This window comes from Nycticebus coucang, chromosome 5 (assembly GCF_027406575.1).
Source record: "Nycticebus coucang isolate mNycCou1 chromosome 5, mNycCou1.pri, whole genome shotgun sequence".
Classification (NCBI taxonomy): Eukaryota; Metazoa; Chordata; class Mammalia; order Primates; family Lorisidae; genus Nycticebus; species Nycticebus coucang.
This window is the reverse complement of record NC_069784.1, coordinates 85,241,495-85,266,149: the sequence shown is the minus strand read 5'-3', so window position 1 is coordinate 85,266,149 and position 24,655 is coordinate 85,241,495. Positions and strand designations below refer to the sequence as shown.

The 24,655-nt window shown below is 43.3% G+C and overlaps 1 protein-coding gene across 1 annotated transcript in view; it reads left to right on the top strand.

The window, feature by feature from the left end:
• Positions 1-13,417: 13,417 nt before the first annotated feature.
• SNX3 (sorting nexin 3) overlaps positions 13,418-24,655 on the top strand; it is a 51,988-nt gene continuing 40,750 nt past the window's right edge. The window contains exon 1 of the mRNA XM_053590852.1: positions 13,418-13,902. Coding sequence (XP_053446827.1) covers positions 13,741-13,902 — 162 coding nt within the window. The 5' untranslated portion in view covers positions 13,418-13,740. The remainder of the gene's footprint in view (positions 13,903-24,655) is intronic.

The window sequence follows — 24,655 nt, the reverse complement described above, 5'->3', positions numbered from 1 at the left end:
CACTCTAGCATGTTACACACATCAGCACCTGTGACCATTTAGCAAAGAATTTCAGTACAAATCACTCTGAATTAAATAGACATCTCTAAGAAGCATTACAATTGTGCAATATTTTTAGAAACTGAAACAAGGAAATAAACAACTTCAGTAAAAGTGATTTAAATAACAAATAACGTATCTTTATAAACAGCTTATCTCCTTGAGAACAAAGAATAAACAAGGAGAGACAAGGGTTTTTTTTTTTTTCTTCCACTATTAAAGCAGATCACAATATGAATGGGTGAAATGTCATGAATAATTGGAGAAAATCACAGAGTAATCTTCGACAAAAACATCTGATTTATTTAAATTGTCACTGTTTGTCTTATTAGAACCTTTATTTAACCTTGTTATCTACAATGCGGTATTCAAGCCAGTTTATCAAAAATATACTTTGGAACTAACCATATTTTGAAGATTTTGACTTTCTCAAATGCAAGTAAGGTAATGTAAGCCTCTCCTGACAACTGTTATACTTCAGACCTAATTAACTGACATTGCATTAGACAAATACCTATGAAAACCAATGTTTTGAATCTAAAACAACAATAAGTAAATGAAGACATTTGAACATTCTAGTAATAGATTTAAGCTCAGGTATCCAGCCAAGAGGATCATCAACTCCAGCATTAGATACACCAGGCCGGCACCATAAACACTGGACTGTTGACTTCTACACAGATTCCATGTATTTCAGGGCTTAGCAATGCGTCTGGCCTATTCAAATACTTTACAAATATTAACTCTTCCAATCCTCATAACCACCGCAAGAATTAGATACTATTCTTGTTTCCATTTTATACATAAAGAAATGGAGGCACAGGCAGAGCAGAGAGAGAAAGGAGGGAGAGGTGGGAAAAGGAAGAGCAGAGAGAGGGAAGGAGGGAGGGGGTGGGGCCTTGGTGTGTGCCACACCTTCTGGAGGCAAGACATGATTGCAAGACGGTCTTTACCTAAAAAATGCAATCAGTGTAACCTGGCTTATTGTACCCTCAATGAATCCCCAACAATAAAAAAAGAAAAAAGAAAAAAAAAGAAGTCATCTGGAATTGAATTGGTGGTATTGTATAAGTGGGGACTGTAGAGGAAAGGACACCATGCTTGCAAGGACAGTTACCAACTTTTATCACATTAAAAGGAAACATAGAACAGGACAGTCTTCTGGCAAGCCTAGAGATATTTTGTGACTTAGGGGTAATCCCCCAAGTAACTCAGTGTCCCAGAATGAGATAAGATGGGTCACTCGTTAGTAAGCATGTGTTAAACATTGATGCTTGGTACTTCTTCATAGGGGTTGTGGGGAAAGAACACGTGGGAAAGAGCACATGGGAATCCTTATGCATGCAGCCCTTGTATGTAATTACCTCAACTCTCCACACCTGTTGTGTACGTCAGCACTTTAACTCTCCACACCTGTCGTGTATAACCTTAATAAATAGCCATTGTGGAGGGGGCTCAGGGCTACCCTGCACTTAAGGTTAGCCCGCCTCTTGCAAACTTGTACTTCAAAAAAGAAAAGAAATGGAGGCACAGACAGGTGAAATAACTTGTAAAAGATTACACAGCTACTAAGGATTTTGCCTATGTTCCCCTACCAAGCCCTTATAGTATCATCTTCAAGCCAGACAGATTTATATAAAATATAAAATTCTAGCCAACAATGCACTCTACCTGGCTGAGAAGCACACAACTTTGATGCAAACTATACAAAAAAATTCATACTCAAAAACATTTGGGCTCAGCGCCTGTAGCACAGTGGTTACGGCACCAGCCACATACACGAAGGCTGGAGGGTTCAAACCCAGACCGGGCCTGCTAAACAGCAGTGACTACTGCAACAAAAAATAGCCAGGCGTTGTGGTGGGTGCCTGTAATCCCAGCTACTTGGGAGGCTGAGGCAAGAGAATCGCATAAGCCCAGGAGTTGGAGGTTGCTGTGAGCTATGATGTCACAGCACTCTACTGAGGGTGACAAAATGAGACTCTGTCTCAAAAAAAAAAAAAAATTGTACCCCAGGGCGGCACCTGTGGCTCAAAGGAGTAGGGCGCTGGCCCCATATGTCAGAGGTGGCGGGTTCAAACCCAGCCCTGGCCAAAAACTTAAAAAAAAAAATTGTACCCCATAATATTCTGAAATAGAAAATAAAAAAAGAAAATTCTAGCCAAGAAAGATTTGTGTGCGTTGACCTTGCATCTTTTTCTTTTTTCCAGAATATTATGGGGGTACAAATGTGTTGGTTACATAGATAGCTTTTGTACTGTTTCAGTCAAAGGTATAAGTGTGCCCATCGAGTGGTGTACATTGTCCCCATTAGGTATGACTTACCTATTCCCACCTTCCCTTCCTACCTGTCAGATTTTCATTGCATCTTACCTCCATCTGTGCACAAGTGCTAATTGGTTAGTTCCAGTTTAATGTCTTCCCATTCTTGACATACTTCACTTAGGAGAATGGTCTGCAGTTACATCCAGATTGTTGCAAAAGGTATTAATTCCTTTTTTTTTAATAGTTTAGTACTCCATGTTATTCATATACCATATTTTATTGATCCACTCATAAATTGATAAATACTTGGGGTTGTTTCTACATCTTTGCAATTATGAATTAAGCTGTGATAAACATTCTAGTGCAAATGTCCTTATGGTAAAATGATTTTTCTTTCCTTTAGGTAGACACCTAGTAATTGGGATTGTAGGATCAAATGGAAGTCTACTTTTAGCTCTTTGAGAATTCTCTGTGCTTCTTTCCAAAAAGGCTGTATCAGTTTGCATTCCAACCAAGAGTATATAAGTGTTCCTGTCTCCCCATGCTCTTGCCAGCATCTGCAGCTTTGGGACTCTGTGATGTGGCACTATTTTCACTGGGGCTCTCTTTCAATTTTTTTTTTTTTTTTTTAAGAGACAGAGTTTCACCTTATCGCCCTCGGTAGAGTGCTGTAGTGTCACAGCTCACAGCAACCTCAGACTCTTGGGCTCAAGTAATTGTCTTGCCTCAACCTCCTAAGTAGTTGGAGCTACAAGTGCCTGTCACTGACACCCAGCTATTTTTAGAGATGGGGTCTCACTCTGGCTCAGGCTGGTCTCAAACCAGCTCAGGCAACCCGTCTGCCTCGGTGAGTCCTTGTTGTATTTCTTTTTCATTCCAGTAGTCTTGAACTATTTTACTTTCCTAGCTATGCCCTGCTCTTTCCTCTTCACCTCTTCAGGCATTTATCCCTGTCTCTGGAATGCGCCTCCCCCCTCTCCCAGGCACACCCAAATCACAGGCAATTGCCCTGCCAGATACTACCTTCTCATGGCTTCCTTCTGGAATCTTTCCTCTACCAACTTCCCCCAAGAGTGGGCTATATGGTTCTTACCATATTCTACTGATTTGACTTGTTCTTTTTTTATGCCCCTATGACCAGACTGAAAATCCTAGAAGCAAAAACTGTATCTTGTTTACTCCCTTTCCTCCTCCCCATGTCCCCCATCCCTACCCTGACACCTAGCACAGCACCTGACTCACGGCAGGTGATCAACATTTATTTGTTACATGAACCACCAGAAGGTTCCAAGAGTCATGATGTTACTGAAAGCTTGGCACCTATCTATGAATCTGCATCAGAAAAAAAGGGCAAGAGGTAGAAAAGGAAAGAGAAGTTTATTACTTTGCCATGAAAGGAGGAAAAATGAGGGATTCTCATACCAAAGTACCAAATTTCCTGTACATAAGCAGAAACACAGAGCTTTTAAAGTGAGGGCCCTAAACTTTCAGATATTTAACTGCAGTCAGTAATTCTAATCTTTCCATCCCTGCTGGAGACAATCTTCCTTCCTCTGCCTAGCTGGGAGGCCCACTTGATCCATCTCCTTTAGAAAAAAAGAACACAAGATATTACCTTGCTCCTCTTGATCACTCCCCGAGGGAGGAAAGCATGTCTCAGTTTCCATATACAGTGAGGGAAGAGTCTTAAAGAGATAGAAAACATCTTCACCAGGCGGCACCTATGGCTCAGTGAGTAGGGCACCGGCCCCAGATACCGAGAGTGGCAGGTTCGAATCCAACACTGGCCAAACTGCAACAACAAAAAATAGCTGGGCAGCGGGGCAGGCACCTATAGTCCCAGCTATTTGGGGAGGCTGAGGCAAGAGAATCTCCTAAGCCCAGGAGTTGGAGGTTCCTGTGAGCTGTGATGCCAAGGCACTCTACCGAGGGTGACAAAGTGAGACTCTATCTCAAATAAAAAAAAAGAAAGAAATTGCTTTGGCTGGCTCGGTACCTGTAGCTCAAGCGGCTAAGGTGCCAGCCACATACACCAGAGCTGGAGGGTTCAAATCCAGCCTGGGCCTGTCAAACAACAATGACAACTACAACCAAAAAATAGCCAAGCATTGTGGCAGGTACCTGTAGTCCCAGCTATTTGGGAGGCTGAGGCAAGAGAATCGCTTAAGCCCAGGATTTGGAGGTTGCTGTGAGCTGTGATGCCAGAGCACTCTACCCAGGGCGACAACTTGAGGCTCTGTCTCAAAAAAAAAAAAAGAAAGAAAGAAATTCCTTTGGCTATTAAAAAAAAAAAAAGAAGAAGGAAAGAAATTCCAGGAATTTAAAGATAAGGAGTGAAGCCCCCAGTCAGGAACAAAATGCCTTTAAACAATTGTCCCCAGGCATGGACACAAAAGGGAATGACTGAAGTCCCATAATGTCTCTCCAGATCTCATAAATTTTGCATCCCTCACATAGAGCAGACCACTCTCAGCTATTCTTTCTTTCTTTCTTTCTTCTTTTTTTTTTTTTAAGAGACAGAGTCTCACTTTATCACCCTCGGTAGAGTGTTGTGGGGTCACAGCTCACAGCAACCTCCAACTCTCACCTCAGCCTCCCGAGTAGCTGGGACTACAGGCGCCCGTCACAACGCCCAGCTATTTTTTTGTTGCAGTTTGGCCAGGGCCAGCTTCAAACCCGCCACTCTCAGTATATGGGGCCTGCGCCCTACCCACTGTGCCACAGGCACCGCTCTCTTTTCTCCACATATGCAGAAGGAAATTTTTGCAGTTATCTCTCAAAACTACAAATGAATATATCCTTTGACTCAGTATTATTTCATTCACAGCAACTTATCCTACAATAGATAAACTCCATCCTATAAATAGGATAAATTATAATGATTGGCATAGTCAAGATTATTCATCGTGGCATCGTAACAGTGAAAAGACTTGGATCAACATATATATTTGCCAGCATAAGACAAGTTAAATAAATATGGCACGTCATATAATTTAATACTTTGCTGCTGTACAGATGTGGAGCTAATGAAGGGATACAACAAAATAGGAAGGAGGAAAGAGCCTGAGTACAGCCATTTTGGCTAGTACCAAATCCTAAGCACCCTGAACAAGGAAGTCTCCATTCTGGCTCCTAGAGGGTCAGAAAACAAACAACATCTCCAGCAAGTTCCCAGCCTGGGACCACCTGAGGATGGATAAATTACTAAGTCAAATGCCTTATAAACTGTATGCACTTACCTTTTTGCACTTAGCCTTTTATGAAAACAGTTTATGATTAACTTTTATGGCCTGATCACAAGACAGTGCTTGTCAGGCACAACTTTTTCCTAAAGGGGTTTTTGAACACTTAAAAATATTACCATTGTAGGTGGTGCCTGTGGCTCAAGGAGTAGGGCACCAGCCCCATATACCGGGGGTGGAGGGTTTGAACCCGGCCTCGGCCAAAACTGCAAGAAAAAAAAAAGTGATTGCTGTCAGAAAGCACATCTTTAAAATATGTATATATATATAACCATTGCGGCTCGGCGCCTATAGTTCAGCAGCTAAGGCACCAGCCACATACACCAGAGCTGGCGAGTTCGAACCCAGCCCAGGCCTGTCAAACAACAATGACAACTACAACCAAAAAAAAAAAAAAAAAATAGCCAGGTATTGTGGTGGGCGCTTATAGTCCCAGCTACCTGGGAGTCTGAGGCAGGAGAATCGCTTAAGCCCAAGAGTTTGAGGTTGCTATGAGCTGTGATGCCATGGCACTCTACTGAGGGCAACATAGTAACACTCTGTCACAAAAAAAAAAAAACTTACCATTGCCTCATAAGGGCCATGCCTCACAGGGCCATCCTCTCTTCATTGGGCACCCCCTGCATCAGAACTATCTGTGATGAGATCAACATATAACCACCTACACACTCATACGAATAGCAAAACATAACTATAGTCCAGAAAGTAGAAGGAAGAGGAGAGAAAGGGGAGGGAAGGGGGGTATATGGGAGGAGGGAGGGTATTTGGGGGGACCTCACCTAATGTGCATGATGCAATGGCACATTTCAAAACTATTAAGAAATGAGTATAATTGTGATGGATGTGTTACTTAGTTCAATGTAAGCATTTCACATTGTATATTGAAGCAGTACCCTGAACCCCATAAATGCATCAGTGTACAAAGTTATGATTTAATAAAAACAATAAAAAAAAAGATCTGTGGATATATCATTATGTAACCTAAGGTCTAAAAGTGTGTATATTGAGGGAAATCAGGAAATTTCACCCCAAAATATGACTCCCTGGTATAAAGAACATTTTGAATTGAAGGCCATTCAAGGCTAAGAATGACACTGGAAGAGATTTTTCCTCTGTTAGCATAAACTGGATTGACCTGGGAAGATCAAAACGGTCAAAAGACTCCCCTTCATTCTTCCTATTATCTCAATATATTGCAGGAATGAAGGTCAAGTATGTAAGCAGACCTGGCCCAAATTATTCCAGTCTTTCAGGTTAATGTACAAGTCAATCCACTTCCCCCATTCATTTGTCCTCTCTAGCAACTGTCCACCCTAGCAAGCCTTTACTGCCCTATACTTCTCAATCCCCTCCAAAAAGTGTTTATAAACTATATAAACTCCACTGGAATATTGAGTTACCACCCTGTGATTTCTCCCTGTGCATGTGGCAAATAAATCCTTTCTTTTATTAATCTGCCTTAATTGTGAGTTGAGCAAACTTTTGGGGGAAAGAGCAAGTTTCCCCTCACCCTGCTATATCCTATGGTACTATTTCTGTTTAGTCTGAATATGTTCACACACTCTTATGTTGTACATGCTAAAATATTTCTGGAAGTACACAAAAATAACCAAAAAATTGGTAACAGGTTCAGCGCCTGTAGCTCAGAGGCTAGGGGACCGGCCACATACACCAGAGCTGGTGGGTTTGAACCCAGCCCAGGCCTGCCAAACAACAATGAACAACTACAACAACAAAAACAACAACAAAATAGCCAGCTGTTGTGTCGGGCGCCTGTAGTTCCACCTACTTGGGAGGCTGAGGTAAGAGAATCACTTAAGCCCAAGAGTTTGAGGTTGCTGTGAGCTGTGATGCCATAGCACTCTACCCAGGGTGACATACTGAGACTGTCTCAAAAAAACAAACAAACAAACAAAAAAAAAAAAACAATAACAACAAAAAAACTGGTAACAGTGACTATCAGTCAATAGAAAAGGGAACTGGATGACTAGAGAACGGCATTGAAGGAAGATTATTCACTGAATACCCTTTAAAGTACAAATGCTTTATCTACTTAAAATCAACAAACTGCATGGGGACTAGGCATGGTGGCTCACACCTATAATCCTAGCACTCTGGGAGGCCAACGCAAGAGGATTACCTGAGATTACCTGAGGATCAGCTGTCAGGAGGAGAACAGCTAGAGAAAGAAATAGGCCCCATCTCTACCAAAAACAGAAAAATTAACCGGGTGTGGTGGTGGGCACCTGTAGTTCCAGCTACTTGGGAGGCTGAGGCAAGAGGATTGCTTGAGCCCAGGAGTTTGAGGTGAGCTAGACTAACGCCATGACACTCTACTCAGGGTAACAGAACAAGACCCTATCTCAAAAATAAATAAAATATGAATGTCTGTTTTCCTACATTCTTTCTAACCCTGCATGTTCCTGTCCATTGGATTTTTGCCAGTATAATGGGCAGATAACAGTATTTTATGCCTTGTTTTCTTTTGCAGTTTTTGGCCGGGGCTGGGTTTGAACCCACCGCCTCTGGTGTATGGGGCTGGCGCCCTACTCCTTTGAGCCACAGGTGCCACCCTTTATGCTTTGTTTTAATGTACATTTACATGATCAGTGAGTTTGAGCATACTTTTTGCTTATTATCCATCTGAATTGTTTTTCCTAAAAGGCAAATAAGATTGATAAGAATTTCTTACCAAAGAAATATTGGTAAGAATATAAATTCTGGAGCTGGTTTTGTGATTTCTGAGTGACCATTAAATTGTTTAGACTTTGTGTCTCTGTTTCCCCATTTGTAAAACTGTGATAAAGGCACCTATTCAAAGTTGTTAGGAGGATTGGATAATTAGCTGAAGAACACATAGCACAGTACTTATCCATATTCCTTGCCTATTCTTCTATTAGGTTGCCTTTCATTTATCAATTTACAGGGGTTTTTTAATAACAGGAATATTAGGCATTATTACCCTATGTGTTGTATATATACGTCTCTCTTTTTAAATGCTTTTTGCCATATAATTTTTTTTTTTTGAGACTGAGTCTTACTATGTCGACCTCAGCAGAGTGATGTTACATCACAGCTCACAGCAACCTCAAACTCTTGGGCTTAAGTGATTCTCTTGCCTCAGCCTCCCAAGTAGCTGGGACTACAGGCACCCGCCACAATGCCCAGTTATTTTTTTGTTATAGTTGTCATTGCTTTTTATGTTTGTTTGTTTTGTTTTTGAGACAGAGTCTCACTATGTCGCCCTTGGTAAAGTGCCAGAGTGTCACAGCTCACAGCAATCTCAAACTTTTGGGCCCAAGGATTCTCTTGCCTCAGCCTCCTGAAGGATTCTCTTGCCTCAGCCTCCTGAAAAGCTGGGACTACAGGTACCCGCTACAATACCTGGCTATTTTTTGATTGCAATTGTCATTGTTGTTTTAGCAGGCCCAGGCCGGGCTCGAACCCACCAGCTTTGGTGTATGTGGCCGGCAACCTACTCACTGAGCTACGGGCACTAAGCCTATAGTTGGCATTGTTGTTTAACAGGCCCAGGCCAGGTTGGAACCTGCCAGCCCTGATGCATGTGGCTGGCGCCCTAACCACTGAGCTGCAGGCACCGAGCCTCTCCTAAATTTTCTGTAAATGTTCTTTGTTTTTATATTTAAATCTATCTGGAACTTTTTACATTTTTATTTTTTATTTTATTATTTTTTTTTTTGTGGTTTTTGGCCGGGGCTGGGTTTGAACCGGCCACCTCCGGCATATGGGACCGGCACCCTACTCCTTGAGCCACAGGCACCACCCTATTTTTTATTTTTTTGAGACAGAGTCTCACTCTGTCACCCTCAGTTGAGTGCTATAGCATCACAGCTCACAGCAACCTCCAACTCCTGGGTTTAGGCTATTCTCTTGCCTCAGCCTCCAGAGTAGCTGGGACTACAGGCATCCACCACAATACCTGGTTATTTTTTGTTGCAATTGGGCCAGGGCTGGATTTGAACCCTCCACCCTTGGCATATGGGGCTGGCGCCCTACCCATTGAGCCACATGTGCTGCCCTATCTGGAATTTTTTCATATGAAGTATAAAACAGAGGACTAACTCTGTGGTCTCCTAGTTCCTGGCAGTCCAACACCATTTCCCAGTGAAAGCCAGCACCATTTCCCCAACAAATTCAAAGGCTCCCCTTTTTATATATCATGTTCTTTATCGTAATCTTTTTTTCTCAATTTTAAAGTTATTGCATTCTAGTTTTTTGTTTTTTACATATCTTAGTAACAGTAAAATCTTTTTTTTTTTTTTTTTTTTTTCAGTTTTTGGCCAGGGCTGGGTTTGAACCCACCACCTCCAGCATATGGGGCCAGTACCCTACTCTGTTGAGCCACAGGTGCCACCCATAACAGTAAAATCTTTAACGTAATCTGTTTCTACACTTTTTTTTTTTTTTTTTTATTGACAGTCTCACTTTGTCACCCGCGGAAGAGTGCCATGGCATCATAGCTCACAACAACCTCAAACTCTTGGGCTTAAGCAATTCTCTTGCCTCAGCCTCCTAAATAGCTGGGACTACAGGTGCTTGCCACAATGCCCAGCTATTTTTTTTTGTTTGTTTGTTTAGAGGCCCAGGCCAGGTTTGAACCCACCAGCCCCGGAGCATGTGGCTGGCGCAGTAACCATTGAGCTATGGGCGCCCAGCTTATACCATCATCTAGTTTACAGTGGCTTTACAGTAAGTTTTAACACTTGGCAAAACAAATCCTCCTTTAATTTTTTTCACTTTCATTATCTTCTTGATTATTTCCCACCATGTGAACTTTTTAAAAAGCTTACCCAGTGCCACCCATCTGTCCAAGGCAGAAGAGGTAACCAAACAGATTGAGATTTTTTTTTTTTTGACATAGTCTCTTTATGTCACCCTCAGTAGAGTGCTGTAGCATCACAGCTCACAGCAACCTCAAACTGTTGGGCTTAAGTGATTCTCTGGCCTCAGCCTCCCAAGTAGCTGTAAGTACAGGTACCAGCCACAATGCCTGGCTATTTTTTTGTTGGAGTTTGACTGGGGCCGGGTTCAAACCTGCCACCCTCTGTATATGGGGCTGGTGCCCTACCCACTGAGCCACAGACGTGCCCCACATTGAGATCCTAATTGTGTTAAATTATTAATTTTGGATAAAGTGACATTTTTCTGATAGTAAGTCCTCCCATCCAAGAACACATACTTTTGGGGGGAGTTACGTTTTGTCTTTTTTTTTTTTGCAGTTTTTGGCCGGGGCTGGGTTTGAATCCGCCACCTCTGGCATATGGGGCTGGTGCCCTACTCCTTTGAGCCACAGGCGCTACCCACATTTTGTCTTTTAATAAAATTTCAGAATGTTGTTGTTCTAGATCCTGTTCCTTCCTTCCTAGGTATTTTGTACTTTTAGTCACTGTTGTGTGTAAGAGTATTTTTGTTTTTGTTTTTTGAGACAGTCTCACTTTGGCACCCTCGGTAGTGTGCTATGGTGTCATAGCTCACAGCAACCTCCAACTCTTGGGCTCAAGTGATCCCCTTGCCTCAGCTTCCCAGTAGCTGGGAGTACAGGTGCCTGCCACAACACCCAGCTTTTCTTTTTGTTCTTGTTGCAGTTTTTTTGGCCAGGGCCAGGCTTGAACCCACCACCCCCTATATATGGGGCCGGTGCCCTACTCCTTGAGCCACAGGCACTGCCCCGCCCAGCTATTTTTTTAGAGACGAGATCTCTCTTTGGCTCAGGCCTGTCTTGAACCTGGAACTCAGGGCAATCCACTCACCTCAGCCTCCCAGAGTGTTGGGATTACAGGTGTGAGCCACTGTACCATGCCTAAAGATACTTCTTTCCCCCTGATATTTACATCAAGAAGGTAGTCTTTGGCTATACGACTATATGATGCTATGCTGCTATTCTTTGTGTCAATTTTTCACTATAGGAATTTGTTGCTGTCGCCCGGGCTGCCCTTAGTGGCCTTCAAGGAATGAGACAGAAACTTTTGATGAGAATATTCCATGATTTGCTTTGTTCAGGTATCATGGATTACAACACAATACAGTGATTCCTGGTGTCTTAGTTCTCATATACTCCATTTCAGAGTCATTTATGAGCTCATAGATGTAATTACACCAGTCAAGTTTCCATTTGGTCTCTTGCTTCAGAAGACAGGCCCAGCAGGGAGTTCTGTCTGGACCTATCTCTGAAAGAGAGATGTATTCAAAGAGGGCTTAATCTGACCACACTATGTAATGAGCTTGTCTCAGTCACTCTCATATTTTCCAGTTTTACTTTCTTCATAGCACCAATCTTATTAGCATATATATTACTTATTGTTTCCCAAGATAAACTATATATTAGACTATATCCCTGATTTATTTTTTTTTTTCCTATGGTATCTAGAGTGAAAACACCTAGTAGACCTTAAATATTTGTTGAATGAATGAATGAATGAATGTTGAAGTTTCTGGAAAATAATTCATGTCATTTTTATTCCAATGTTTCTTAGTGTTATCAAAAATGGTTGTGTGGCTGGGCATGATGACTCTTGCCTGTAATCTTATCACTCTGGGAGGCCAAAGTGGGTGGATTGCTTAGGCTGAGTTGAGATCAGCCTGAACAAGAGCGAGACCCCATCTCTACTAAAAATAGAAAACAAAACAAAACAAAACAAAAAAACCCTAGCGGTAGTCACAGCTACTCAGTTGGGAAGCTGAGGCAAGAGTTTTTCTCTTGAGCCCAAGAGTTTGAGGTTGCTATGAGATATGACAACACCGTGGCACTCTACTCGGGGTGACAGAGTAACTGTCTCAAAAGGGAAAAAAATGGTTGCCTGGGAGGGATTGAATGATGAGAAATGAGAAATTTCTTAATGGGCACAATGTATATAATTTGGCAACGGATACACCAAAAGCCCAGACTTCATTCATCGCTACAAAATTGCACTGTATCCCTTAAATGAATACAATTTTGTTAAAGCTTGCTAATTATCTTATGGGAAAATTTTCACTTTAAGGAACCAATCAGATTAAACGATGAGGATACTGAAACTCCGCATATTTAAAAAAAACACCGCAAGAATGGTTGTGAGACCATAATTCAAAGGGAGAGAACTCTGCCAGCAAAGATGGAAAACCTTTGTACCTTAATGGCTAAAACCTGCACGAATTAGGATCTAATTCGTTGTTTTGTCTTTTCCCCCAGTTCTTATAAAGGCTTACCTGAGTTGCATTTCATGTCCTGTAAAGATACGTTCACCGCTTTTTTTTTTTTTAAACTTACCGGGACTTTGTGGGAAATGAAGGAAAAGGGTGGCAGCTAGGGCATACAAGCAGCTTTCGGCCTGCTCACCATTATTCTGTTTTAGCAGGCCGGTCTGTCTCCAAAATCGGTTTGACCTCAGTGCTATGAAGATGTCGCTAGGATTCTTTTTTTTTTTTTTTTGCAGTTTTCTGGTCGGGGCTGGGTTTGAACCCGCCACCTCCAGCACATGAGGCCGGCGCCTACTCCTTTGAGCCACAGGCGCCGCCCTGTCGCCAGGATTGTTTTGACTCTAATTTATCAATCCAGAAAGGTCTAGTGAAACTCTCAGGTTCGTGTCAAAAGCATCACTTGAGGAATTCCTTAAAGGCTAGTCAGACATTTTCAAGGGTTCACGGTGAGACGCCAGGCAGGTTGTCACAGACTTAACAGTGGTAATTTTGTTTCAACCGGGGGCAACCCTCCCAAGTCGGGGACGTTTTCCCTTCAGCCCCCAGACGTCCCAAGCAACGAAGACCGCTTCCGGCGGCCCGCGGGCGCGTCCAGACAGGAAGCGCAGCCCCCGGCGTCAGGGTCTGCAGTGCCCGCGGCGCGCTCGCCCGGTGCATTGTGGGTGCTGTAGTCCGGCCAGGACCGGCTCGCGACCGCAAGTCCCGTGACACGGCTTCTCCTCAATCCCCAGCCCGTGCGCCCCTCCCGGCGTTGGCTGGGCCTTCCCGGCGCGGCATTCCGGCGAGTCAGCTGTTTCTCCCCGGGCCACAGGGGCGGAAGCCTGAGGGACATGGGGAGGAGCTTCGCACGCCGGTGAACGCCCGCCTACGTGCTCGTTCGCTTCGCGACCGCTGCGCGCGAGCTCCGTGTCCCCGCGGCGGGCAGCGGCGGCGGTGTCGGGGGAAGGCGGAGGGGGCGGAGGGAGCCCGCGGCGGCGGCGGCGGCGGCTACAGCGAAATGGCGGAGACTGTGGCAGACACCCGGCGGCTGATTACCAAGCCGCAGAACCTGAATGACGCCTACGGGCCGCCCAGCAACTTCCTCGAGATCGATGTGAGCAACCCGCAGACGGTGGGGGTCGGCCGGGGCCGCTTCACCACCTACGAGATCAGGGTCAAGGTGAGGTTGTCTTTCCCCTCTCCCGACAAGCGCCTCCCGCCGGCCGTGGTCGCCCCCACCCTGCCTAGGGTGAATCTCTCCAGGCAGCCACGGCGGACCGGCCGGGATCCCCCTTACAGAGACAGTCAGACAGCCCTGTCGGTGGGCCGAGGTCGTCAGCCAGGTTCCCCTCTTCGTACAGGGCTTGTATGGGGCTGCAGAGCGAGTCCGGCGCTGGCACTTGAAGAAGGTGCTGGAAGAAGAGGGCGTGGGTTGAGCGCCGTTTGCCCCTCAAGCCGCTGGTCTGGGAATGACATTTGATGTTGGAAAGGGGTAGATCATTCGAGAACACAGCCCTTCACCGGAATGGAAGTGAGATGTTGAGTGAGAAAGGAGGGTTGCGCAAAGTTGAAGCCTTTTCCCAGTTTCTTTTCCTGGAGACTTCCCAGAGGTGGCCAAGCCAAGCTCAGCTGCTTCCTCTAGGCCCTAACCGAGCTACCAAACCAACGTAGGTTGTACACTATTCTGAACTGAATTTGACGACACAAAAGCCCGATTCCAGTTTTTTGATAGGGCTAATCCAGGCAAGGACGCTTTTTGGAAATGATCAACCTTAGCATTTGGGGCCATCGTCTTGCTAAAAAGACTGAGGTGTGATCAGTGATGCCTACTTCACAATCCAAAACTACAACTGCTTTTAAAAAAGGCTGTTCATTTAGAATTTGCGTTCTTAATTTTGAGATTTACACTTCCCTGAATGCAGGAATCAACTGAAGTAACACTTAGGATTTCCTAACTAGTATTTGTTGTCAGTAAGTAATTCAGATGATTTGAAAGATGCTAATTGAATGGTGCTTCTCTTTCACTCTGGTTCAGGATTAAAGAATTTGCTCATGTGTGGAAGTATCTGTAAAAATTAATTACATAAACTAATCGAGCCACTAAAGACAACAGATTGCTTTATTGAAAATTAATCATAAAATGATTTTAGCTTTAATCAAAATTTACATAACCAGTTACTATTAATGTTTGAGTAATTTACCTTTGTGTGTGTTGTAAAAAATACAACATAAAATTTAGCATCCTAATAAATTTTAAGCATTCAGTTTAGTAGTACATTCACATTGTTGTGTATATACTATGCCTTTTTTTTTGAAATTGATTTTTTTTTTTTAAGAGATGCGGGTTCTCTCTTTGTTGCCTAGGCTGGTCTTGAACTCGTAGCTTCAAATGATGGTCCTGCCTCAGCCTCCAAAAACTACTGGGGTTACAGGCTAACCTTAAAATGATTCTTATGTAGTTAACGTTGCTTAAAAAAAAGTTAATCGGGGCGGCACCTGTGGCTCAGTCGGTAAGGCACCGGCCCCGTATACCGAGGGTGGCGGGTTCAAACCCCGCCCCGCCCGAACTGCAACAAAAAAATAGCCGGGCGTTGTGGTGGGCGCCTGTAGTCCCAGCTGCTTGGGAGGCTGAGGCAAGAGAATCGCTTAAGCCCAGGAGTTGGAGGTTGCTGTGAGCTGTGTGATGCCATGGCACTCTACCCAGGGCCATAAAGTGAAACTCTGTCTCTACAAAAAAAAAAAAGTTAATCGGACCACACCTGTGGCTCAACGGAGTAAGGCACCAGCCCCATATGCTGGAGGGTGGTGGGTTCAAACCCAGCCCCGGCCAAAAACTGCAAAAAAAAAAAAAAAAAAAGTCATCAAACTTTACAGTACAAAACTGAGCCCGGTAAGAAAAACTGAGCCAGGTGAGATGGCTCTTGCCTGTAATCCTAGCACTCTGGAAGGCCAAGGTGGATGAATCACCTCAGCTCAGGAGTTTGAGACCAGCAAGAGCAAGACCCCATCTCTACTAAAAATAGAAAAACTACCCTGAATCCCATAAATGCATCAATGTACAAAGTTATGATTTAATAAAAAATAATTTTTAAAAAATTAAAAAAATAGAAAAACTAGACAGGCATGGTGGTGTACACCTGTACTCCCAGCTACTGGAGAGGCTGAGGCAAGAGGATTGCTTGAGTCCAAGAGTTGAGGTTGCTGTGAGCTGTGATGCCACGCCACTCTACCTTGGACAGAGTGAGACGCTGTCTCAAAAATAAATAAATAAATAAAATACAAAACAGTTTGATTTTACAAGCCAACTCTTTTTTTTTTTTTTTTGTAGAGACAGAGTCTCACTGTACTGCCCTCGGGTAGAGTGCCGTGGCGTCACACGGCTCACAGCAACCTCTAACTCTTGGGCTTACACGATTCTCTTGCCTCAGCCTCCCGAGCAGCTGGGACTACAGGTGCCGGCCACAATGCCCGGCTATTTTTTGTTGTTGTTGCAGTTTGGCCGGGGCTGGGTTTGAACCCGCCACCCTCAGCATATAGGGCCGGCGCCCTACTCACTGAGCCACAGGCGCCGCCTACAAGCCAACTCTTATCTCCGCATGGATGTGTAAAATGTGAGCCCTAACATGCCTTGTTACAGAGAAACTGGAAAATATAGGCTTCCGTACACCGAGGTAACCCGTTCTTGTATAAACTAGTGAGAAAGTTTTTTATTTTTAAATTTTTGGAATGATTTTGGGTTGTCTTTAATACATGGCAGATGATTTACTAAAAAGAACTTCTTTTGTCCTTATTCACCATCAGTACTTTCTTTTTTTTCTTTTTTTTTTTTCTTGTGCTGAAACAGAACTTGGTATTCCTGTTTCTAAAGTTCCTCTGCAAGAACTTCCTGTCACACAATTGAATTAGTCTCCTGCCTACACTTCCTTCACTTAATAACTTTGTGTTTATCTTGTTGAGTGCATTATATTAAATGGATTCTAGTATAATTTTTATACATCTGATATTTACTGCTAAATATCTAATGTGACACTTAAAAATAAATTGGTTAAATTGGTTTTGGGCTGAGCAAGGTGGCTCACGCCTATAATCCTGGTGCTTTGGGAGGCTGAGGTAGAGGATCCCTAGAGCTCATGAGTTCCAGACCTGCCTGAAGAAGAGTGAGTTTCCGTCTCTACTAAAAATATAAAAATCAGCTGGCAGCGTGATAGGCATCTGTAGTCCCAGCTACCCAGCGCTGTGGCAGGAAGATCACTTGAGCCCAGTAGTTTGAGGTTGCTATATGCTAGCTTGCTGCCATGACACGCTATCCAGGGTGAGACTGTCTCACAAAAAATTATTTTTGTTATTGTTATTTTCATATTGAAGAAAATCCTTTTAAAGAGGAATTGAGTTAGAGAATTAACAAATTATGTACCTACTCTGGTTTGTACTTTCATATAAGCCAGTTTTTTCTTGTTATGATTGTTATAAATGCAGGTGCACTATAAGAAAACATACTTTAATTTTTCTTTTTTTTTTTTTGAGACAGTCTCACTATGTGGCTCTTGGTAGAGTACCATGGCGTTACAGCTCACAGCAACTCAAACTCCTGGGCTTACGCAAGTGTCTTGCCTCAGCCTCCCAAGTAGCTGGGACTACAGGTGTCCGCCACAACGCTCAGCTCATACTTTAATTTTCCATGCCTATGAAATGTCCTTGGGTTTCTTTTTGCATGTAACATGTTAACTTAAAACTCAAGACACCATATTTAAGCAACATATGATTTTTTATTTTATTTATTTACTTTTTTGAGACAGTCTCACTTTGTCACCCTTGAGTACTGTGGGTCGCAGCTCACAGCAACCTCACTCTTGGGCTCAAGCGATTCTCTTGCCTCAGCCTCCCAAGTAACTGGGACTACAGGTCCCACCACAACGGCCCAGCTATTTTTTAGAGATGAGGTCTTGCTCTGGCTCAGGCTGGTCTCAAATTTCTGAGCTCAGGGAATCCACCCACCTTGGCCTCCCAGAGTACTAGGATTCCAGGCATGAGCCACCACGCCTGGCCAGCATATGATTTTTTTAGAGTATAGTTTTGTATTAAGGTAGAACAGCCATGAGATGAATAAGTTAATCATTTTGTGATTTTATTAATTATTTTTGAAACTTTTGTTGCTCTCCCTAGCACCTACCGGGTGACATTTTTGCTATTTGCCATGTGAAAACCATTTTATGTTCTGGAATTTGGGCCCTTAAACTATCTTATAGTTACTCTCTAATTTTGGTCTTGAGAAAAATGTTCAATTTTACAGGATCTGATTGAAATTACTCTAATTCATAAGGTAATTTTATCTAGATAGTGACACTTTAGATTGCAAGTTTTCTAATCTCCATTTATCTTTCGGTTTGAGGATAGTGTTTAAGACTATTAGGATCACTTGATTAGTATCTCTGGGCTTTTGAAAATAATTGGCATACTGTTAATGTTTTTTAAAATTGTTTTAATGGGCAGGTACAGCAGAGAGCACCATAAATGATCAAAGATTTAGGAATGCTTTGGTTCTAAAATTACTTGGCATATTAAAGAAGGCTAAAGGGAAATCCAGTTACTGTTTATGAAGTTTTTCCTATATTGTAACTTTAATTTTCTGGAGACTTTAAATTAAGATCTTATTATACCTGGAGACAACTATTTCAAACAGGAGTGAAATTAAGGATCTTTCTTGAGCTCTGAGTTAGTCCTAGGTTCAAAGAACAGATTTATCATTTACTAGCAGAGTAAGGTACAAAATCCAAAACTCTACTTCCCTCTGTGCAAAAGCTATTCTAATAATAGTACCTACCTCTTAGAACTAAATGAGATAAGGCACACAAATCCCTTTGACACAGCAACTGGCACATAATAAGCACTCACAAGTTGGCTCTTTGTTTTCTTTTGTCTCACTATGTCACCCTCGGTAGATTGTCGTGGCATCACAGCTCACAGCAACCTCTAGCTCTTGGGCTCAAGCAATTCTCTTGCCTCAGCTTCCCAAGTAGGTGGGATTACAGGTGCCTGCCACAATGCCTGGCTATTTTTTTGTTGCAGTTGTCATTGTTGTTTAGCTGGCTGAGGCTGAGTTTGAACCCGCCAGCCTGGGTGTAAGTGGCTGGTGCTATAACCACTGTGCTATGGGCACCAGGCTTTTTTTTTTTTTTTTTTTTTTTTTTGAGACAGTCTCACTTGGTCACCCTTGGTAGAGTGACGTGACTTCTCAGCTCACAGTAAACTCAAACTCTTGGGTTCAAGTGATCCTCTTGCCTCAGCCTCCCAAGTAGCTAGAATTATAGGTGCCTGCCACAGCGCCCCGGTATTTTTTTAGAGATGTGGTCTCACTCCGGCTCAGGCTGGTCTGGAACCTGTGAGCTCAGGCATCCCATCTGCCTTGGCCTTCCAAATGGTGGGATTACAGGCCTGAGCCACCACACCCGACCTCTTTGTTTTCTTTCTCGACTCTTGCCCCATGCTGGAGTTGGGATGGGGTGTTCACCCTAGCTCACAGCAAGCACCTTCAAACTCCTGGGTTCAAGCAGTCCGCCTGCCTTAGCCTGCCTAGTAGCTGAGACTACAGGTTCCTGCCACAATGCCCATCTAGTTTTTGTATTTTTAGTAGAGATAGGGTCTTGCTAGGCTCAGGCTGGCCTCAACCTTTCTAAATATAGATATCTTCTAAGTCAGTGATCAACTACATTTTCTCTGTGCCAATATACAGTTGAGTTACTAAAATTGTTAAGATTTCCTTATTAAGAAAACTACTTTTCATGGAAGTATATCTTCATTAAGCAAATGTGGTATAAAAAGAAGCCATTGAGAGTGGTGACTCATACCTGTAATCCCAGTACTCTGGCAGGCTAAGGTGGGAGGATCACTTGAAGTCTAGAGTTTGAGACCAGCCTGGGCAACATAGCAATTTCTGGTCTCTACAGTAAATAAAAAACTTTGATGAGCGTGTGTGGTGGCATGTGCTTGTATTTCCAGCTACTTGGGAGACTGATGGGGGAGGATCACCTGAGCCCAGGAATTTGAGGCTGTAGTGAGCTATCATCCCATCACTACACTACAGCCTGGGTGACAGAGGGAGACCTTGTCTTCAAAAAAGAAAAAGCAGGCCCAGGCTAGATTCAAACCTGCCAGCTCTGGTGTATATGGCTGGTCCCCCAGCCGCCGAGCCCCAAATAGCCTTTTAAACTAAAAAAGTAAAATTAACTGATAAAAATTTTGGCAGTGAAGACGTTAAATAAATATAGCATCTTGATAGTTTGCCATTCTAAACCTGTATAAGTGATTTTTCTCAGTTCAGTCATCTCATCTTAAATTTGGAGTCATACCCAGATTGGAAACTGAAAAATAAAATAATTCTTAGGTTTGTTTTTAGGATCTATAAACATGTATTGTTAAAAGGCATGCAAACGTGTATTCTTTTTTTTTTTTGTAGAGTCAGAGTCTAACTTTATCGCCCTCGTTAGAGTGTCGTGGCCTCACACAGCTCACAGCAACCTCCAGCTCTTGGGCTTAGGCAATTCTCTTGCCTCAGCCTCCTGAGAGCTGAGACTACAGGGCCCGCCTAAACTTGTATTCTTAATGTTGGATTTTTTTTTTTTTTTTTTTTTTTTTTCAGACAGAGTCTGACTCTGTCATCCTGGGTAGAGTATTGTGGCATCATAGCTCACAGCAACCTTAATTCTTCTTCTTCTTTTTTTTTTTTTAGAGACAGAATCTTACTTTATGGCCCTCGGTAGAGTGCTGTGGAGTCACAGCTCACAGCAACCTCTAACTCCTGAGCTTAGGCGATTCTCTTGCCTCAGCCTCCTGAATAGCTGGGACTACAGGCGCCCGCCACAACGCCTGGCTGTTTTTTGTTGCGTTTTGGCCAGGGCTGGGTTCGAACCTGCCACCCTTGGTGTATGGGGCTGGCGCCTTACCCACTGAGCCACAGGCGCCACCCATCAACCTTGATGAGAAAGAGTTTCATTATGTCACCCTCGGTAGAGTGCCCTGGCATTCCAGCTCACAGCAGACTTTTGGGCTTAAGCAATTCTCTTGCCTCAGTCTCCCATGTAGCTGGGATTACAGGCGCCCGCCACACCACCTGGCTTTTTTTAGAGACATGTTCTCGCTCATGCTGAGGCTGATCTCAAACCTGTGAGCTCAGGCAATCCACCCACTTTGGCCTCCCAGAGTGCTGGGATTACAAACGTGAGCCACTGCACTCACCTTGCAGAAAACCTTTGTGTCTCCACATGAGATGTTGTCTGATATCCATTTTTACTGCTAGATGCAGCTGACTTTTCCAGGATTTCCATGAGAGATGTTAGCAGTAAAGATTCTGTCCTTATCTAACCCATCTCAGGAGAGTAGTGGCAATTAAGAGGAGAGCCCTGTTATCAGTAAGGTTTCTATGGACTCTGTTCTATAATGTGCATTTTAATAACATTTTAGGGAACCAATGCACAATGGTTGTCTCTCAGCCAAACTTAGTTATCTAATTACTGTCAGAGCCAGGGTTATATATGAAGTATTTTCCTCTTGGGTTAGGATTCATCCACAGCTGCAGATTATTAAAACCTTTGTTCTATACAGCCTAGAGCAGGCGTCCTCAAACTTTTTAAACAGGGGGCCAATTCACTGTCCCTCAGACCGTTGGAGGGCCGGACTATAGTTTAAAACAAAAAACTATGAACAAATTCCTATGCACATTGCACATATCTTATTTTGAAGTAAAAAACAAAACGGAAACAAATACAATTCACACCGCTTCATGTGGCCCGTGGGCCGCAGTTTGAGGACGCCTAGCCTGGTGTTAGGGCACCTTTGAAGGAAATCCCAATACTTGCATCCTTGAGACCTAGAAGTTGACTTCAATAGTCCACAGTGGGTAAGGTACACTCAGGAAAGATAAAACTGCTGAAAAGAGCTTCCTATTAAATTCTGTGCTATGAAAAAAATCACCAGAAGAAGTGTTAACACTTGGCTAGTGATGCTTACCAAAGGTGAGCTTATTATTTGAGTACCAGTTATGTGCAAGGCATTGTGCATATATATAAAATTCAAACTTTGACTTCACCAAGCAGAACAGATAGTATCTCCGTTTTGCTGATGCAGTAACTGAGATCCCAGTTAATCCTCATTCTTTACTTTTTTTTTGCAGTTTTTGGCCGGGGCTGGGTTTGAACCTGCCACCTCCGGCATATGGGGCTGGCACCCTACTCCGTTGAGCCACAGGTGGTGCCCTCGGGTATTTTTTTAGAGGTCTCCATGTGGCTCGGGGTGGTCTTGAACTCGTACTCTCAGGCAATCCACCCGCCTTGGCCTCCCATAGTGCTAGGATTACAGGCCTGAGCCACCAGTGCCCAGCCCCTTCTTCATTCTTATTTATGCTCAAGTCCTAAACTGCTCATATCTCCCAGATAAGCTGAGTTCTTTTATATCTACACACTTCTTCCTCTGTTAAGAACAGCTTTTCTTTCTTTTTTTGAGACAGAGTCTCACTATGTCACCCTCGGTAGAGTGCGGTAGCGTCACAGCTCACAGCAACCTCAAACTGTTGTGGTGCTTAAGTGATTCTTTTGCCTCAGCCTCCCAAGTAGCTGGGACTAAAGGCGCCCGCCACAATGCCAGGCTATTTTTTTGTTGCAGTTGTCATTGTTGTTTCAGCTGGCCCGGACCCGGCTGGAACCCGCCAGCCCCTAGTCACTGAGCTATGGGCGCCGAGCCTAAAAACAGCTTTTCTTAAGCATCCTCATCTGGCTACCATTATCTATCCTGTAGGACTCAGCCTTAATGTCCCCTTTTTAGAGATTTTGCTAATCTCTTGAATTTCCTTCCTGTGTACCCTGGTATCCCTTGGCTTCCTTTAGTTCCTTTATCTCTCACTGTTACTTCGTAGAGGACAGGGACTGTCAAAATCACCCTTACTCATCACTCCAACAATGTTTGGCACATAGTGGACAGTTATGAATAAATGAAGCTTAGGAAAGTTAACTCCTAAAGCCCCAGGTCACAACTATTAAACCGCAAGGCTGAGATTTGAATTTAGATTCCCTAACCTTCAGAGCCCATACTTTTTCTTCTTCCCTCACTAAACATTCTAATCGCTTGGAGAGCTTTTGAAATCATTGAGATTCTGTTTTAGTTAGTACGGGGTGAGGTTTGGGCAGTGGGAGTTTAAGAAGCACCCCAGGGCACTTGGCTGATACACTGCAAGGATTTCTCCTGGTATGCAGCATAGCTTTTTGTCCCATTGAGAAATAACAGGCAGTAGAAAAGTAGGAGAAAAACAGAGCAATAACGGTTGGCGGTTTGGCATTTTTGATGGGGGTAAAAAATACATATACACATGCAAAACAGATTCTAAAATAGTAAAACATAAAATAAATAGCAGATCCTGACAGCAGACAAGAAAACCGGTGGCATTTGTTGAAGATTGAAAACTGTTCCTGGAGGAGAGACAATTTAAATATTGTTTGAAAGTATGCCAATCTCTATGGTTTAGCTTTTCAGAGGAAAGGGAGGCACTGACTAAATTTTGCCCCTCTCTTACATCATTAATGTCTGGATCGCCATATATAATAATCATGAAAATAAGCTAGAATACAAGAAAAGACAATATGTATCCATTTAAGAAAGGAATTTTTATATGTATTATTTTTGAGATAGAGTCTCTCTATTGCCTCAGGCTAGAGTGCCACAATGTCAGCCTAGTTTACAGCAACCTCAAACTCCTAAATTCAAGTGATTCTCCTGCCTCAGCCTCCCGCACCTGCCATAACAACTGGCTTAAATTTTCTATTTTTATTTATTTTATTTTATTTTATTTTATTATTATTTTTTTTTTTTTTGCAGTTTTTGGCTGGGGCTGGGTTTGAACACACCACCTCCAGCATATGGGGCCGGCGCCCTACTCCTTTGAGCCACAGGTGCCGCCCCAAATTTTCTAATTTTAGTAGAGACAGAGATCTCACTCTTGCTGAGGCTGGTGTCAAACTCTTGAGCTCAAGCAGTCCTCTTGTCTTGCCCTCCCAGGATTATAGGTGAGAGTCACTGTACCCAACCAGGACTCTTTCTGTTTTATAAACATTGCTGCTCTGTACCTTTAAACAGGAAATGCTTGACTTTTAGCTATCCTGGTAATTCCATGTAATAGAGGTTTTCCTTTCATGGTCATTCTTACTTCCCAAACCCTTCAAAAAAATACTACTGTTAGCAGATTTTTTTTTTTTTTTTTTTTTGAGACAGTGTCTCACTTTGTCACCCTTGGAAGAGTGCGGTGGCATCGTAGTTCACAGCAACCTCAAACTCTTATTCTCAAGCAATTTTCTTGCCTCAGCCTCCCAAGTAGCTGGGACTACAGGCACCTCCCCACAATGCCTGGCTATTTTTAGAGACAGGTTCTGCTCTGGCTCATGCTGGTTTCAAACCTGTGAGCTCAGGCAGTCTACCCGCCTTGGCCTCCTAGAGTGCTAGGATTACAGGCGTGAGCCACCGCGCCCAGCCTTGTTATCAGATATTTTGATATTTGTACCAAATTAGGCTGCTTCCCATGTAAGCAGAGCCAGCAATTTTTGAACATAAGATAAAAAAGATGGTATCCAAGAAAATCTTGGAACTGCTGTTCTCTGTCTCTCTCTCTCTCTTTTTTTTTTTTTTTTTTTTGAGACAGTTTCACTTTGTTGCCCTTGGTAGAGTGCTGTGGCTTCTTAGCTCACAGCAACCTCAAACTTCTGGGCTCAAGTGATTCTCTTGCCTCAGCTTCCCAAGTAGCTGGGATTACAGGTGCCTGCCACAACGCCTGGCTATTTTTTAGTGGCGGGGTCTTGCTCTGGCTCAGGCTGGCCTGGAACCTGTGAGCTCAGGCAATCCATCCTCCTCCGCCTCCTAAGTGCTGGGATTATAGGCATGAGCCACCACGCCAGGCC